The following is a 16,036-nucleotide window of genomic DNA, read 5'->3' on the forward strand; positions in this document are numbered from 1 at the left end:
ATGCAGCCACTATATGATCACAGTCTCAGCTCCATCCTTCACTGTGGTGGCCCAGGCCAGATTCATGCCCAGTATGTGGGATTCCTTTCAGCCAAACACATTTATCTTAGTCATATCTAATCAAAGCTGGTGCTCCCAAGATTCTTGTTCTTTATCTGGAATTTTGTGCCAAAGACTGAGCAACTTTTTCCCCCTCTTTTTTTTTTCTTGGACACTTTCCATCGGAGTGGCATTAAGCAATGGTCTTTGCACCATCTGAGCTGCCTCAGTTACTCTGATCTCTATTGATAACCCCTGCGTAGGGCCCAAGCCTTTACCCATCTGTTTTTCAGAGACAGAGTGTACAAGTTGTTCATAAGGTGATTATTTTAAGAGAACACTCCATATGACTCTGATTAGTGGTAGTATGTTTTCTTTTTTACCTCAAAATAACCACGGCCATGGTTCCACTGACTTTTAGTTGATAAATAATCTTCTGTATATTCTTCCCATTCAAGCACAATTTTCAGACAATCACAATACCATCTCCCTTCTTCCAATATTTTCTGTAACCTAACCTGCTTTTATTGCCGGCTGTACATGCAGACTACCAGCAGTGTGAAAAGACATTACTGTTATGTGTGTGTGTGTGTGTGTCTGCAGGTCTGCTCTAAACCTGTAGAGGGCACTGAGGGACAGGAGCTGCTGCCTGTTAAATCTTTATAGGGTGTCAGAAGAAATAACTTGAATTGTCTGAGCTCTGCTGGAGGATTTAATAGAATTTGCGCTTCTAATCACAAACAAACATCAAATGATAATGAGCAGGGACAGCAGAGACTAAATAAAGTTTATATATTACAGATAGGCAAAGATGAAATTAAAAACTGACAAAGGAGGAAAAAAGGCATTCAGTGGCACACCAGAGACAGAAAAAGACAGAAGTCTTTGCACAGATAATGTGCAAGCTTCCATCTGAAAACCTTGCTGCATTATTTATATTAAGATACCTACAATTACTGTGCTGCTACCGCATTTATTATAAAATAAAAAATATACCACAAAATGCAATCTGGCAATGACAACAAACCTACCTTACTGCTGCACCTGTTTTTCCTTTTAGTCATGTGTGCTTTTTATTGATTGCAATTAGGACTTGTCCTTCATGAGAAGGTGTGACTTAAGTAAGGTTTGTTCTGTCAGGTTGTTAAAGCTCCTACAGACTTTGAAGGACATGATGGGATAATAGCATAACTAATTCTGAGAATACAACAAAAGAATGCTACGATGTTCAGAGCAACAAGGCACAAGGACAAGATTTAACATATCCATCTTCAGGTGCTTTTACACAATTCCTTTGACTATTATGCATCACATTTTTTTTACTATGTTTATCTTTTTTCAGCACAGAAACCTTCAGCAGTCTGTTAGTGTGTTTTGCAGATTTTTTTTCTTTCTTGCTCAAACTCGGTCAGGGTTACCCTCCCCAGTCGGCAAAGGCAGGCTGCAGAAAATAAAACCAACAGCATCAAACTGCTAAACCACTAGTCAAACTTCAAAATGCTGTTTATTATGAATGTCAAAGCCCTTAAAATACCAAAGAACCTTGTCTGTAGCTACATTAGTGAGTGAACAGACTGATTTGAAGGCATATTACCTAGTCAAATTGACATATCTTTTTAGTTTAATGATTACTGTGAGGGATATTCATTCCCTATAGTTCAAGAACTTGTCTGGAATTAGTCTGGTGTATGATATGTAGATGTGACAGGAACCTGATCAAACAGCAGTTTGGGTTTTAGAGGTGCATTTAACATCTTTTTTATGTCTGATCCTGGTGCAAAACATCTGGTGATAAGTTGGAAGTACATTAAACAACTGCAGTTATAAACAGCACTTCGGTTAGATGTAGGAATGGTTCTTGTAGAGAACTGGTTCCCAGTAACAATTCTTTGGAATTGTTAGTCTGCTTGCCTATCGATCCTGCTCATCGGTTCCACTTGCTCCTGCGCTACAATCAGCTGAGCAGCTCTTAAAGCTGCTATTATCATTGACTTTATATATGGAGCAAATGGCAGTGTTGAATATCTGTGAGGGGATCACTCCTATTGAGAAAAAGAAGATGATTATCAACCAGCTTTGCACTCTCTCAACTCTCTCAGTTTAAGTTGGGAAATTAATTATAATATTAGTCTTGAATGACTCCCAGTATTATTGCTGCTAACAATAAGGATTCTCTGCTACATTTAGCTGTTAAGATTAACACCTCCTTCATCCATGCTGCAGCCCCGTTCAGTGCAGACTGCAGTAACTGGTAGCAGAAAATGTAATGCACCACAGTCAGAACCTTTAAGCTTTGCCAAGGACATATGCAGAACACTGCTATAAACTATGCATACTGTATATTAAGCCGGGATTGGAAAAATCGCAGTGGATATTACAGTCCGTTTCACAGCACCCCAAGGTTCAAAGAGATATGGACGGCAGGTCTGTATCAGTTACAGCACGGGTATATCAGACTTTATACAGGTACAATATTATAAACTGGGTACACATGAGCTGTGCAGCACAGTATTACTATGAACACCTGGGAGTTCAAAGCAATGATTTCATAAAGGCACCCTGTGAGAGCTGAACCTCTGGTGTATGACCTAGAACAGGGATGTCAAACTCAAATACACAGTGGGCCAAAATTCAAAACTGGAACAAAGTCGTGGGCTAACATTAATATTTATTGAAAAAAAAAATCTTCCTCCAGATATAAGAATGAATCTTTTCTTATGGACTCAAACACGTTTTGCTGAAAAACTGAATATGGAACAAGCAAAGCTTAATACTAAACAATATATATATTAGCTGTATAATACCAGTAGGCCAGCTCTAATAGTAATTTGGCATGGCTTCGCGGGAAAATGTTATTAGGCTGCGGGCCAAATTTGGCCCGCGGGCCAGAGTTTGACACCTATGACCTAGAACATTCAGAACCAGAGATACAATCAAAGATCAAAGGAGAGAATATTTGAGGGAGCACTTAAGTGTGAAAAACAGTGAGGTCCTGACACTGAAAATGGAACGCATTAAATATTTAAAATCATACTCGTTACAGTGCTCCTCTCCGCAGCACAGCACTTGTAAAAATATGAGTGAAACTTACTGAAAGCAGTCTCTCTGAGCGGAGACGTTCTTCAGGTACTGCTTCAGAGCCTCACAGAACTCACCAAGCTGCTTCTGGGAAACCACCATCTCCTGACGAATCAGCAGCAAAGACTGAAGGAAGAGCAACAGAGACGGCAGTGTCAGTTTTAATTTAACAGCTTACTGTTCTGTTTGTTGTCTGTCTGTTTCTTTATAGTGAAGCTGTATTAATATTTGTACTGTCTCTTTAAAAAGAACATGAAAGCACAGCTTAGGCTTACAAAGTTGCATCTGAACAAACCACAAGACTTCTGGAACAATGTTTTTTGGACAGACAAGACTAAAGTGGAGAGGTGTGGCCTAAAGAACAGCGCCAAATTTGGCAAAACACAAACACAGCATCTCAGTACAAACATTTCATGCCAACTGTTAGCACGGTGGTGGATCGGTGATGGTTTGGATTGCAGTCACGGAGTCGACCATGAACTCCTGTATACCACAGAATCCTAGAGTCAAATGTGAGGCTGTCTGTCGGCCAACTAAAGCTTGGCCAAAACTGGGCCGTGCAAGAGGGCAATAACACCAAGCATAGCAGCAACGTTACAATAGAATGGCTGAAAAAGAAAATAATCAAGATGCTACAATGGCCCAGTCAAAGTTCTGATCTGAACCTGATTGAAATGCCTCAGTGGGACCTTGAGAGAGCCTGCAAATAGGGCTGGGCAAAACGATTATTTTCTTAATCGATGAATCTAGCGATTGATTTTTCGATGCATCGATGAATCTAACGATTAATTTTTCAATCCAATTATATTTTGATTTGATTCGATTACTGATTATTTCCCCATTATTTGACTTGTATAGACGGTTTGTCCGTTGCAGAAGCTGCTCCTGGATGCGTTTGAGGTCCTGGTGCATAGCTGTCATGCTTTTATGATAGGCCATTTCCACCTTACAAAGCTGGCAAACGACTGAGTCACTTCCTTTTCTGTTAAAATATCCCCATACTGTAGAACTGCGTATTCTAGTGATGTGTCGGTCGCCAACGAAATGGCTCTTAGAGCCGGGTCTTTGACGTGAACGACGCGAGCCGGCTCCTTATCGCGGGCCGTGTTTTTTTTTCTTCTTCTTTCTCTCACCCTCTCTCTCGCACTTTTTTTCCGCTTCACTCAGCATGCGAGCCTTGTGCTTTACGCTGGGAAGGGGGAGGAGGGGGGGGGGTGTAGTTACACTCAGTAGCACAGGAACAGAGCGGGAGGGAAAGACAGAGAAAGAGCCAGGGACAACAACGTCACATTAAAAAGGTATAGTAATCATCCACAACTATTTTCAGTTGCAGATGATAAAGGATTCAGAAAGTTTATTCATGCAGGTCCATATGACAGAGAATATGCAGCTTATTTTTGTTTTCATATTATAATTCATATTTAATTGTGTTGTGGTTTGCAGTGTTTTGTGTTGTTTCACTTTAAATTTGTAAAAGCAAAAAGCTGAAAATTTAAATAGTTAAAAGTTGAAATGTGAATAGTTGATTTTTGTATTATATGATTTATTTATTACATTTTATGTGGAGTAAATAAATAAAAGTATATTTAAGGTGGCCCCTACAGACGAAGCACGTTTTTGTATAAATACACAAACAATACACATATGCTTTCATGCTTTCAATTGTGTAATTTAGGTGATCTAGGTAGCTCTGTTTTGGAAGTTCAGTTCATGCTAGAAATGTGTTTTGGAGTTTGTACGTGTTTTGTCTCTAGGGGCCACCGCATATATTTATATATAAACATATATGAATAAAACCACTTTTTTACATTAGTAATTCCTTTTGTACATAATTTTATATTATTGTTAATAACAAATTAATTAAAGCAACAAAACAACCTGAAGAGCCGGTTCGGAGCCGAATCACTCTTTTTAGTGAGCTGAGCCGAAAGATCCGGTTCTCTAAAAAGAGCCGGAAATCCCATCACTAGCGTATTCGGGTACAGTGATTTAAGTCAACTGCGGCTGCCTCACTCATGTTGCTACTACTCACTGCCACCATGTCTGTTTTGAAAGTGACGACGCATCGATGCACATTTTTTTACGTTGACGTATTTTACGTGTCGACGTAATCGATTATGTTGACGCGTCGTCCCAGCTCCACCTGCAAACCTCAATGAACTGAAGCAATGTTGTAAAAAAACTACAGGCAACTATGGCAATCTGCTAGCAAATAAAGCAATCACTACAAGATTCGTATTGCAGCACTTTCTTTGGAACTAATTTCACCCAGTGAGAGCCAGTAACAGCGGATGTATTAGGACCATTGTGGCTAACATCTCTCGAGCAATGTGCACGGCAGGACATGAGAAACTTTAATATCTGAATGCTGTGGAAAACAAACAATTACGTTAACACTAAAAGATGTGAAAGGCGCATTAGCACGCTACTTAGTAGCCTCTGTAGGCTAGCATCAAAAGTAGGTTAATCTCTATAGACTGACATGTAAAAATTCCCAACTTCAGCTTTTAAATGATCATGTTTATAGCCTGGCTCTCTCTCAAAAAATGTGGTTTTTCATTTCATCTTTCATAAGGGAAGCAAAGTTGTTAAATTATGTGTGGGGCTGGGACAGATGTAGCTGACAACCGTGTGAAAGGCCTCGCGTCTGCTAAAAAAACACTAAAGAAAAAACAACATGGCTGCAGTCAGAATGCTAACACTCAGGTATTAAAATGACCAGAAATCAATGGATGATGTCACAGTGAGAATCATCCTTTATACACAGTTTTTGAGATTTTTCTTTGCCTGCACCAACATGTCAGCGGGCTACGTGGTAGTTAGTTTTAACAGGCATTTTCTTGACATAGATATTTGTGACCGTGCTATAGATGCTAGTTTTAGACAAGCTAATTTCATGTGATTAGGATAGCAGCTGTAGTTACCAGGAGATTTATAAGACACATCTAATTTTTTATTCATCACTTGTTAAATTATTATCCATTTACTAGAGCTACGAGCAATTTCTCTGATACTAAATTGAAATGTGAGGGAATGATGCAGTGCCTTTCTAAAGTCCCCGTCTCCTGCGGCTAAAAGCATAGACGTTCATAATTTCACACAGCCTACAGAAATTTTGTGATGGGGGGACTTCCTGGGGACTCTGGGAAATGATGAACAATTAGAGGCTGAATGATTATTAGCCGTTATTGGTATGAATCCCATTTCTAACAAGAACCAAAGAACTGTGTCTTCTTTTGTTTTAATCAGATGAGATTAGCTGCAGATGTCTTCAGCTTTTTAATATGCCAGCATTACTGTAGCTCACTACAGTAAAATTAAAAATTAATCCACTGTGACCTAGATAATTCCAGAAGTGTCTCACTGACACAATATACCTTCACATGCTCGCATATATGCAAATGCACACACTTGCGCCCCCCTCGCGCATCATCTGTCACACCTCTACATCTCTCACTAACACACTGATGATCTTATTTCAATATTATTTAAGGTATAACAATTATGTAATATTTGAAGAGTAAGGAAAAGTCCCATAATAAACTGCACCAGGATTTATTTCCTGTTATAAATCTTTAATTAGTTGAATGTGCACATTTCAAGTTATTACATGGAAATAATACAATTAAAGAAAATAAGGTTAACACTTTAAAAGTATCCAGAAACAACAGTGCTATAAAATAGGCCAAAACCTTTAAGGAATCAATAAACAGAGCTAATGAAAAACATTACAAATTAAAATGTAGCATTGACAAATGAGAGACAAGTGTTTGCTCTGCAGTGTTGGACAGTTAAACCTTGAGCTTGAAAAGGAAGCCTTTTAACAGGGTTTAGATGTCAGATCTGAGAAGTCTAATACAAGACTGACGAAAGAGCTGAAATGTATAATGGAGCTAACCTTCAGAGGGGTTAAGTGATCAATAAAATAAAAACACTGAATTCTGTATGAAATCAAATCTGCCCAATTTGATGCAACAGAGAAGAAACAGGTTTGACATGGCAAACATGTAACAGCAAAACATCCCATCAGCTGTTTCTGCAGTTATGTCTGCCCACGTGACGACACAGAATCAGACCTCATCGTCAGCCTGCTATAGAAAACCACGTTTTAAACACGTTTTTAACTGTTAACTATTAATTTTAGAAAGTTTGGCATTTTTGTTTTCATTTTAGTTTAAAGTCACGGTATGCTGCTTTTCTTCATTTAGATCAAGAAAGCAATGAAAGCGTACAATACCAACTTCTCAAATGTATTTATTTACAAAACCTAGGATTTTAGGAAAGCTCAGTAATGTCAGCATAACATTGAGCCTTGTGGGACTCCACATGAAGAACCAAGTTAAACACTTTGACATCTCTTCCAACACACAAAACAGAAATAGATTCAAGATGCAGGTGACATCATTCTCTTCTACCTTAGGACTATTTTATTTTTATACTTAGACCACTTTTACCTCACCTAACCTTTTTCTTCCAGCAAACAGCAGAACACCTGCAGTTCTTTTATCAAGCATGCAATCTAGTCCTTCTGTCTGTGCTCCTTTTCTATTGTCCTCATTCTGGGTGCTTGAGAATACAAATGTGATCCCATTCTACAACATTTCAGAAGGCTTTCAGCCCTTTACCCTGAAACAAGACATCCTAATTGTTTTATGGACGTGTTGCTGCTGTTAACAGGATATTAAATATCTGATCGATCAACTGATTAGCAACTGGAAATAACTTGCTATCCAAACATCTTAATAAGAGAGCTCTCCATTTAGCAGATATTAGCCACAGCTCTTGCAGCTTGTACTAGTGGAGGCTCTCATTTCATTCATCTCATCTGCATTTGTGCATTAGTGTGCATCTGCTGATTGTTTTATTGGCATGTTATCACTTTACAACGCAGTTTATCTTCTGCAATTAGCTTAAATTGCAATCAAGAGGCAGTGTCAGTGCTGCAACACTGAGGTGCATGAATGAAAACCTGGATGTTGCTCAGTAAAGACGTGTTGTACTTACGTGATTTACAAGGCAATGATTGCATGGGCACGCCAGATTGAGAACCCACAGCAGTGATAAAACTTGACAGAATTATAAAGCCTACTACAGCCCGCCTAAAAACATCAACACACACACACAAACACGCACAGACGTCCTACCAACTCAATTAGAAACACTACATTGCCCAGCAGCTTCTGTTAATCTAATCACTACCACTCCATTAACCATCCAGCTTCCCTTACCGAATCACTATGATTACATCTGCTCCCTGCTGACTCTGTGGCCCTGCAGAGGTGATAAATCAGGAGACCCTAACTCTGCAGCTCTGTTTTCTCTGTCGCGCTAACCTCTGTGGTAACGGTCAGTATCAAAGCTGTATCCATGTCAGTAAGAGCGCAGGTGAACCTAAGACTCAGACCAGTTTGCTGAAAAACAAGATATAGGTTTAAAAAAAGACTGCAAAGTGATTATACAGTAATAATCTAAGAAAAACCCGAATAATCCTTATAATCCTAATAATGCCTTCTCATTTCTCCAAACTGGATATAATGGAATTAGGTTAATCATCCACACATCAGATTAGACCTAATCAGTTTTATTTTGAAAATTCACAAAACAATATATGCTTTATGTGGTACATTTCTTTTTTGGCTTCATGTTTATGAGCTTTTATCTTTAGATTGATAAAGCAAACTTAAGGACAATGTTGCTAGTCAGTCTGTTCAAGTCCATCATAAATCTTCTGTGTTTTGAGTCTGTACAGCTTACAGAAAGTGGAAATATCCATCACTGCTACTGTCATAATTATTGATATACTGAGCGTTCATGACTACTTAGCGTGTTTGATTGTTTACAGGAGCCTGACTGACAGAAAGCCCTTCCCTGTGAACATGCACATGTTGGAAATGACAAACCATTTGAAATTAATTGTAACTATTTGTAACTGTCTAGAGCTTCAGGCTGTACCTCCCAGTCTGTCTCAGATGGATCTGTAGTTGTCATGAAAATGCACGTGAATGTGTGCAAACATGTCGCATCAGCAAAATCATCTACAGTAAAATGAAACTATAGACAGTGAAATCCAATCCTGCAGTGTTTGTGAGTGTGTGTGTGTGCTTACAGGACACTCTTTACTCTATGAGTCTGCTTGATTGGACAAGTGGCTGACTACCACAGTGTCATAAAGACATGTGGAGCCTAGTTCACAGGCTTGTAAAAATGTTATTGATTTCTGTATTTTCCTGTTCCTGTCTCCAGCTCTGCAGCGACTCAAAAGCCCACTGAGTGCTCGTGGTTAAATGTCAGACAACAACAGCTCTGTATCAGAAATGTTTCCAGAATTTTAGGCACAGCTGGGAAGCAAGGACCTTTCGGGCATGGGGGTGGGGCATTAAAAATGAGAAGATTCAAACCATACCACTTTTAAAATGGTTTGAAAATTCAGAAATGCTTCCCCAGTCCAAATTTGTCAAACACACCAATTCATTCGTTTCCCACAGTGCAAACAGTGAAAGCTTGGAAACATTTTAAGACCAGAGTTTGTGCAGATGGAGCTGTCTGTGTCTATATTTGGACCCTTCCTTTATGTTTTACAGTGTTTCCATGTCTTCACAGAGCTGTGTACCAGAAAAACTTGACAATGAGAATGTCTAAGAGAGACAATCCAGAACCAAACTCTAATTCCATAGAAAACTGGGTCATCTCTGTGTCTTTGCTTACAACTACTCCAGCAAGCCAGAGCATTTAAATGGTCCAATAGTAACAGGGGAAACCGAATCCACTTTATATTATCATTTACACGAGTTTCTTGTTATATGCACATTTTAAAATCCAGATAAACTCAGAGTGTAATTTCTGAAAAGCGTCCCGTGGTGCTTTTTCCTTGCATGCATGACAGGATTTAGAGAACGAAATGTTCTGCAACAGCTAAACATATTGCAGCTCAATCAGACAACTCACATTTGTGGCTGACGTATTACAGCAGGATAATATACTTAGAGTTTATGTTGAAAAATGGTCATTCCCTCTAAAGATGCTCTAAAATTGGGGACTGATGGGTGAACATCTTTCTGAAGTTTATAAATGGATGCTGGGGTGGTGGAGGGGTTGAAACAGCAGGGAGCTTTAAATTAAATAATAATTTCCAAGCACCTACGTTTTTTCATCAAGTGTTTATGATGGAAGAAACTACAAAAAGACTCACTGGGGTTTTGGAGGAGAAAAAAAGAACAAACTTCCAAGCTGCCACTTTCATTTTGCTTTAATGTGGATGATTGTTGATGAATGCCAAACTGTGTGACACCACCTATTTGTCTGCGTTGGGCTCTGAGTAACCGTTTTCTCAATTGATTGTAATTTTGCTCTGCAATTATCAGCAAAACAGAGTACTACACTGTAGTAAACACATAGTACATTGGCAAATGTATGTCAAACCAAAAGCATTTCTCTTTCTGTCTCCCTCTTCACGTCTCTATGTAAATCCCCAGTGAGTTTTTAAACCACCAACTCTGTAAAATATGCAGAAATCATCACCTTCTATGAAGGACACACTATCTAGATACTGTGCTATATGTGTTAAGCCTGTGGGCGCTAATGTGTGTGCGTGTGTGTGGAATATGCTCTAATGTGGATTATTATGTACTGGGTGTGAAAATGGGAGGACTAGAGGGATGTGTGGAGGATCAGTCTAGTGTTACCATGGGAACTGGGAAATACCCATTACCCATATAGGTCTTCTATATAGGTATCATTTGATTGTTGGGGTTTTCTCTTAGTCCTATTTCCATTTTATTTATGATCCTGTTTGTTATCACCAGTTCTTCTCTCCTGTTATTTCTCTTTGTTTCTCCTGCCATCCATCAGCCCTGTTTTGAGTTCAAGGAAACCCTCACTGATTGATCCCTCATTGATTATAAGAAGAAGAAAGAGGAGGTAACAAGCCACTCATTAGTTTAGAAATAAACAGCATTGCTTGTAGCTGCAATTACAAATACATGACTAAAGTATTACTTGCACTCACCTGCTGACTGCAACAGCAAGAGAAAAAGAATAAATACATAAGAACAAGAGCAGCCCTTCACTTAAAGCAGTGATTGGCAGCCTTTTGGAATATCTGGAGAACTAAAGATCAAAGTAGTTGCTATGTAAGAGTAAATTACTATAATTTTCGATTTCACTTGATTGCACACTTGATTGAACAATGTAAATGACATAGGACGTGACTATTTCATGGTGAATAGGTTGACCGCTTGAGGGCAGAGTACGTTTGACAACAGTGACAGATTGTGGGCTTACAAAATTGTTATGTCTAACATATTATTGTGCAAACATATTATTACAGAATCAGATGTGCATGCAAGCTTTCTTTTTTGTGTCCATCAGATATTTGGTCATGTATAGGTAGTTAAAAAACCACAAAAAAAGTGTTTGCTCAAAATTGTGGTAAGTAGAACACATTTTATGGGTTGTATAGTTTTCACATGACAGAACAAGAGTAACACCAAGAAATATCTGTATGTGTGTGTGTGTGTGTGTGTGTGTGTGTGTGTGTGTGTGTGTGTGTGTGTGTGTCCCTGTCCTTTCTTTTCATCTGACCTGCTTCGAAACTTTGAAAATGTGTTGTTGGGGACCCCAGAAAGTAAGTGCAGCGTACAGCTTGGAGTGTTTTGGATCAATGGTTTGTAAATTGTGGCTAAAGGTTTCAAGCCAGGTATCTTGGTGATGACGTGTATATAAATGCTGGCTATGGATAGTTTAACTTTCCATGAACATCTACATTTCTATTTCCCTAAAATCTCCATAATAGTTAGGGGAGCTTCCAAGTTTTACTTTTGACATGATACAATTTTATTTAAATGATTACCAATTGATATAAAGATAAAAGAGATTTATGAGTGCATCTTTAAGAAATGATAACCATATGATTGCCTGTTAAAGTTTCCCTCAGTCCTCAGTCACAGTGAGGGGAAAAAGAAGAAGAAGAAAAAAAAAAATGGAATTTCTAAGTTTAACAGATTACATTTTCTGATGAATGAAATCTGGAACTGGACCAGGCTTTAGCATTTCAAAAACAAAACCAATTAATCAGATTGCGGCTGTAGTGTGCAGCTCCTAGATGTATTAAAATTCCATCTCTGAGACTATTTTAAATGGATCAGCCTGCCAAAATTAGGATGAGTGGCTGCACTGAACAGTTTGAGGTTTCATAATGCACTAATGCACTGCGGAAATCACTTTGGAAACAGTATTACAGTTATACTGCAATTAACAACTTGAATTACATACGTGCACAAATGGCTTGGATGTAAGTATTGTCTTTAATATCATTTAAAATCATTTTTACATTTGTAGCATTTTCAGTTTTGACACTGAAACACTGTCTGTTGGCTATGGTCAATCCCTGTGTTACTATCAAGTTCCAGTCACTATAAAGAAGCTGTAACTGAAGCAGCAGCTGTACCTGCTTGCCTAACACCTGAAGTATTTCAAAGGACAGATTCATTTTTAATGCTGCCACCTTCGCTCATTCATTAATTTTACGCATCTCCCAGTGACAAACAAAGCCCAAGCACTTCTCCTCTGAAATTACCTGTGTGTCTCCCTTGCCTGTCGCACATACCTTTCATGGGAGCTCTTCCTATTTGTACATTAATTCAGACGAGGTATCTAACTTCAGAGGGGCGTTTCTTCTTTCTTCCTTTCAGGATAACTAACTTTGTATCCTTTCAGATTGCATTACCTTGATTGCTCATATGCAAAGCTCAGTGGGCTGTTGCACAAATTGTAATGACCTTCAGGTAGCAATGATCATGTGGAATAAGAACTAGGGAATTTTTGCTTTTGAAATATCAACCAGAACCTCTCTAGCCCTCGAGGACTTTCTTTCTTCTCAGCTTATGAATTCCTTTGAGCACCTCTAATTTCATTCTGCTTCATGCTTTTCCATCCATCTTCCAAATTATTCCTTTTATCAATGTTTACATCTGTTGGTGAGGGTTGCATTTTAGTGGGGCTTCCCTGCATACATCTCAAAGCACGTTTATAAGCAACTCATTTACAAAAATACTATCCCCACCCCCCCTCGGTTCAGGTTTGACTGGGCCGGTTAGATAAGATGTGATATGGATTTAAAAAAGGAAAACAATACCCAAACCAAGAGTGGAAATACTATGGAGTAAAACTCATAGTCATAGTCTGTCTCCTTTTTCAATAAAGTCAAATCACGCATTGTGTGAAAGTTTGAGAAGCACATCAAAAAATTGATAAGCATCTTCCAAAACTTTATTCCAAAAAGACATTAGCTCATAAAATGTCTAGTTGTGTTTATGAAATCTTAGACCTTTACATTTACAAATCCCTCATATTAAACCCAGATAATAAAAAATTCATCAGGTTATTTTGAAAGTGCGTGACTTTATGGATGACACTTCTCAGCCTGGAAGAATGAACAAAACAGCCATTGCCAAAAGGCTAACACAGGCATAGGTTCTGGGCTCCCTCTGAATTGTTCTCTTTCGTTTCATACCCCGTTGTCTTTATGGTTCACCAGTGCATAATAATTATACGAGGTACTGCACCTGATTTAGATTTGAACAGTCTGCCTTTCCAGTTGAGTTTCTCCATGAGTTTTAATGTTGCTGCAATATTTAGGTCACTCCATGGAACTCATACTATGGCCATTTACATTTGTGCATTTTGAATGCATGATTGATCTCCTCCACTGTGTCTTCAACTTTAATTTCATTTTTGGGAAAAATAAGAAGTCACAGGAAGACAAATCTTCCAAGTGATGAGCAGAGACTGTGTTATTGTGGCCAATAAAACCCCGCGTTTTCCTTGCCCTGCAGCCAGCCATAGGCTGTACAGTATATAAAAGACAGACCAAGTCACAGTCCTGTCACCCACTCATTTCTGGTTGTATTTTGAAGCCTCTGGTGTTTCATTTTGGCTGTTGCCACATTGTTTGTTTTTGTTTGTATTTTCTGAGCTAGAAGTTACCATATGGGGATCAGGTAATGCTAACAAGTCTTATTAATAATCTGTATTCATAAACTGTATGGGTGCATTGCACAGACATACCTACCCCCCACAAAGCAAGCAGCTCTGGCCCGGATCTGGTGTGAAGCCGGCACTGCTGGCTGACTTCTGGCATGGTAAGTGGTATGTCATTCAGATATGGGCCAGGCCTGGCATAGATGGCACTGTTTATGTGATGGCATGCCACATCTGGCCTGATTGTGGTTTGGTTTATGTGGCCCAGGCTCATAGAAAACAGGTCTGGCCCAGATCCGGCATCAAGCTGGCACTTGTGACTAACTGGTGTGGGCCAGGTCTGGCATTGATGGCGCTATTTATGTTCCTATTTTCCTATTTTAGTTAGAAGACCCAAATGCCATGTTCCAATACTATATTGCTATGATAGCCAACGTTTCAAATGGAGGTGTGATAGGTTTGTGAGTGTACACTTTATCGAAAACCGAGTGAGGGTTTACTCATGTCTACCACTGGGTGGTTGTAGCTCAGGAGATCGAGCAGGTCACCTACTGATCAGAAGGTTAGTGGTTCGATCCCTGGCTCCTCCAGTCTACATGTCAAGAGTGTGACTGTGTATGAATGTAGTTAGGAAGCACTCAGTTTAGAGAAAGTGTGTGATTGGGTGAATGTGGCATGCTGTATATAGCACTTTGAGTAATCTGGGAGAGTAGAAAAGTGCTATGTAAGAATCAGTCCAGTTTTGTCATGTTACTTTTGCACTGTTATGTTCTGGCACATGTTGTTATCACATGGCTTGATTAATGTACACATCAGGCTCACATCTGGGGCCAGAGCTGAAACTGTTCTGGGCCAGCACAGGGCCAGCAGTGCAGTGTGTCTGCAACTGGCCTTGTGCTGGCCCATGTGTGGGCCACTTCTGGCAAACCAGATCTGGGCCACCAAAGAGCCGTCATTCTTTGCGGTATGTGGGCCATGTGTAAGCACATTGTGTGGGCCAGATCCGGGCCATACCAATTTTGCTACGTGGGCCACTAATTAATAGAGATGATGGTAAGATACTCTTGTAACAGAGTTAAATTCTGCAATTTTACTCACTAATACTGAGTCACAAGACTCTTCAATAGTATTCACAACACAGCAAGTCATATTTCTCAGATAATTCCTTCAACAATGCTCCATAAGGCACCAACACCACAAACAAATGGGCAATGATTAGAAGAAGTAAGGCCTAGGAAAAAAAACCCACCTACCAAACAGTTGTTACAAACAGTGATACCAACGCTGTTATGTCGAGCACTTTGGAGTTCATAGGAACTGATCTGCTCTTGGAGCCAGCCTCATGTAGCTTGTGACATTAAAGTTTAAGTCTTGTAGAGTCTAAAACCATGGAATCAATTCAAATTACACACTGAATGCTGGATGGATAGCACTCTCCTGACTGCACGTTTCACATCACAAAAAAGCTACGGTTTGGTCTGATGACAACAAACTCTTGATCAGCAGCGTTGATCACTGGAGCACTAAGCGAGCAATCTAAAATTAGCACATGAATTTTGTCCAGGGGTGCACGGGAAGATGACCTTGAAGGTTACAATATTTTCACTGGTCCAGTCTTAGAATATTACAATCACACCTGGAATTGAATACAACAAAAATATGGTTGTACCTTACTGCTGGTTGTTGTTTTCCATTGTTTTGATCCTGAGATTTTGCCTGCTTTTCTGGGAATTACTCTCTCTCGCTCTCCCTTGTTATCTCTCCTTTTTTAAAAACATTAATTCTACCTGACCTGCTGTTGCTTTTATCACATTTGTCTTTGTTTTTTGGGCAATTTGCAACGTACCGTTGTGCTATTTCTCAGAGTACTCCATCTTGATGATGGCTAGTAATTAAATACGGATCATAAAGTGCGTTATTAGCACAGGGGGGAGAAAAAACA

General features: G+C 39.2%; 1 protein-coding gene across 1 annotated transcript in view; it reads right to left on the reverse strand.

The window, feature by feature from the left end:
* The window catches only part of necab2 (N-terminal EF-hand calcium binding protein 2), a 131,719-nt gene that overhangs the window by 10,156 nt on the left and 105,527 nt on the right, over window positions 1–16,036 (reverse strand). The window contains exon 10 of the mRNA XM_005750644.1: window positions 3,131–3,243. Coding sequence (XP_005750701.1) covers window positions 3,131–3,243 — 113 coding nt within the window. The remainder of the gene's footprint in view (window positions 1–3,130; window positions 3,244–16,036) is intronic.

Source organism: Pundamilia nyererei, unplaced genomic scaffold, assembly GCF_000239375.1.
Source record: "Pundamilia nyererei isolate P.nyererei 1_Seehausen unplaced genomic scaffold, PunNye1.0 scaffold00283, whole genome shotgun sequence".
NCBI classification, from domain to species: Eukaryota; Metazoa; Chordata; class Actinopteri; order Cichliformes; family Cichlidae; genus Pundamilia; species Pundamilia nyererei.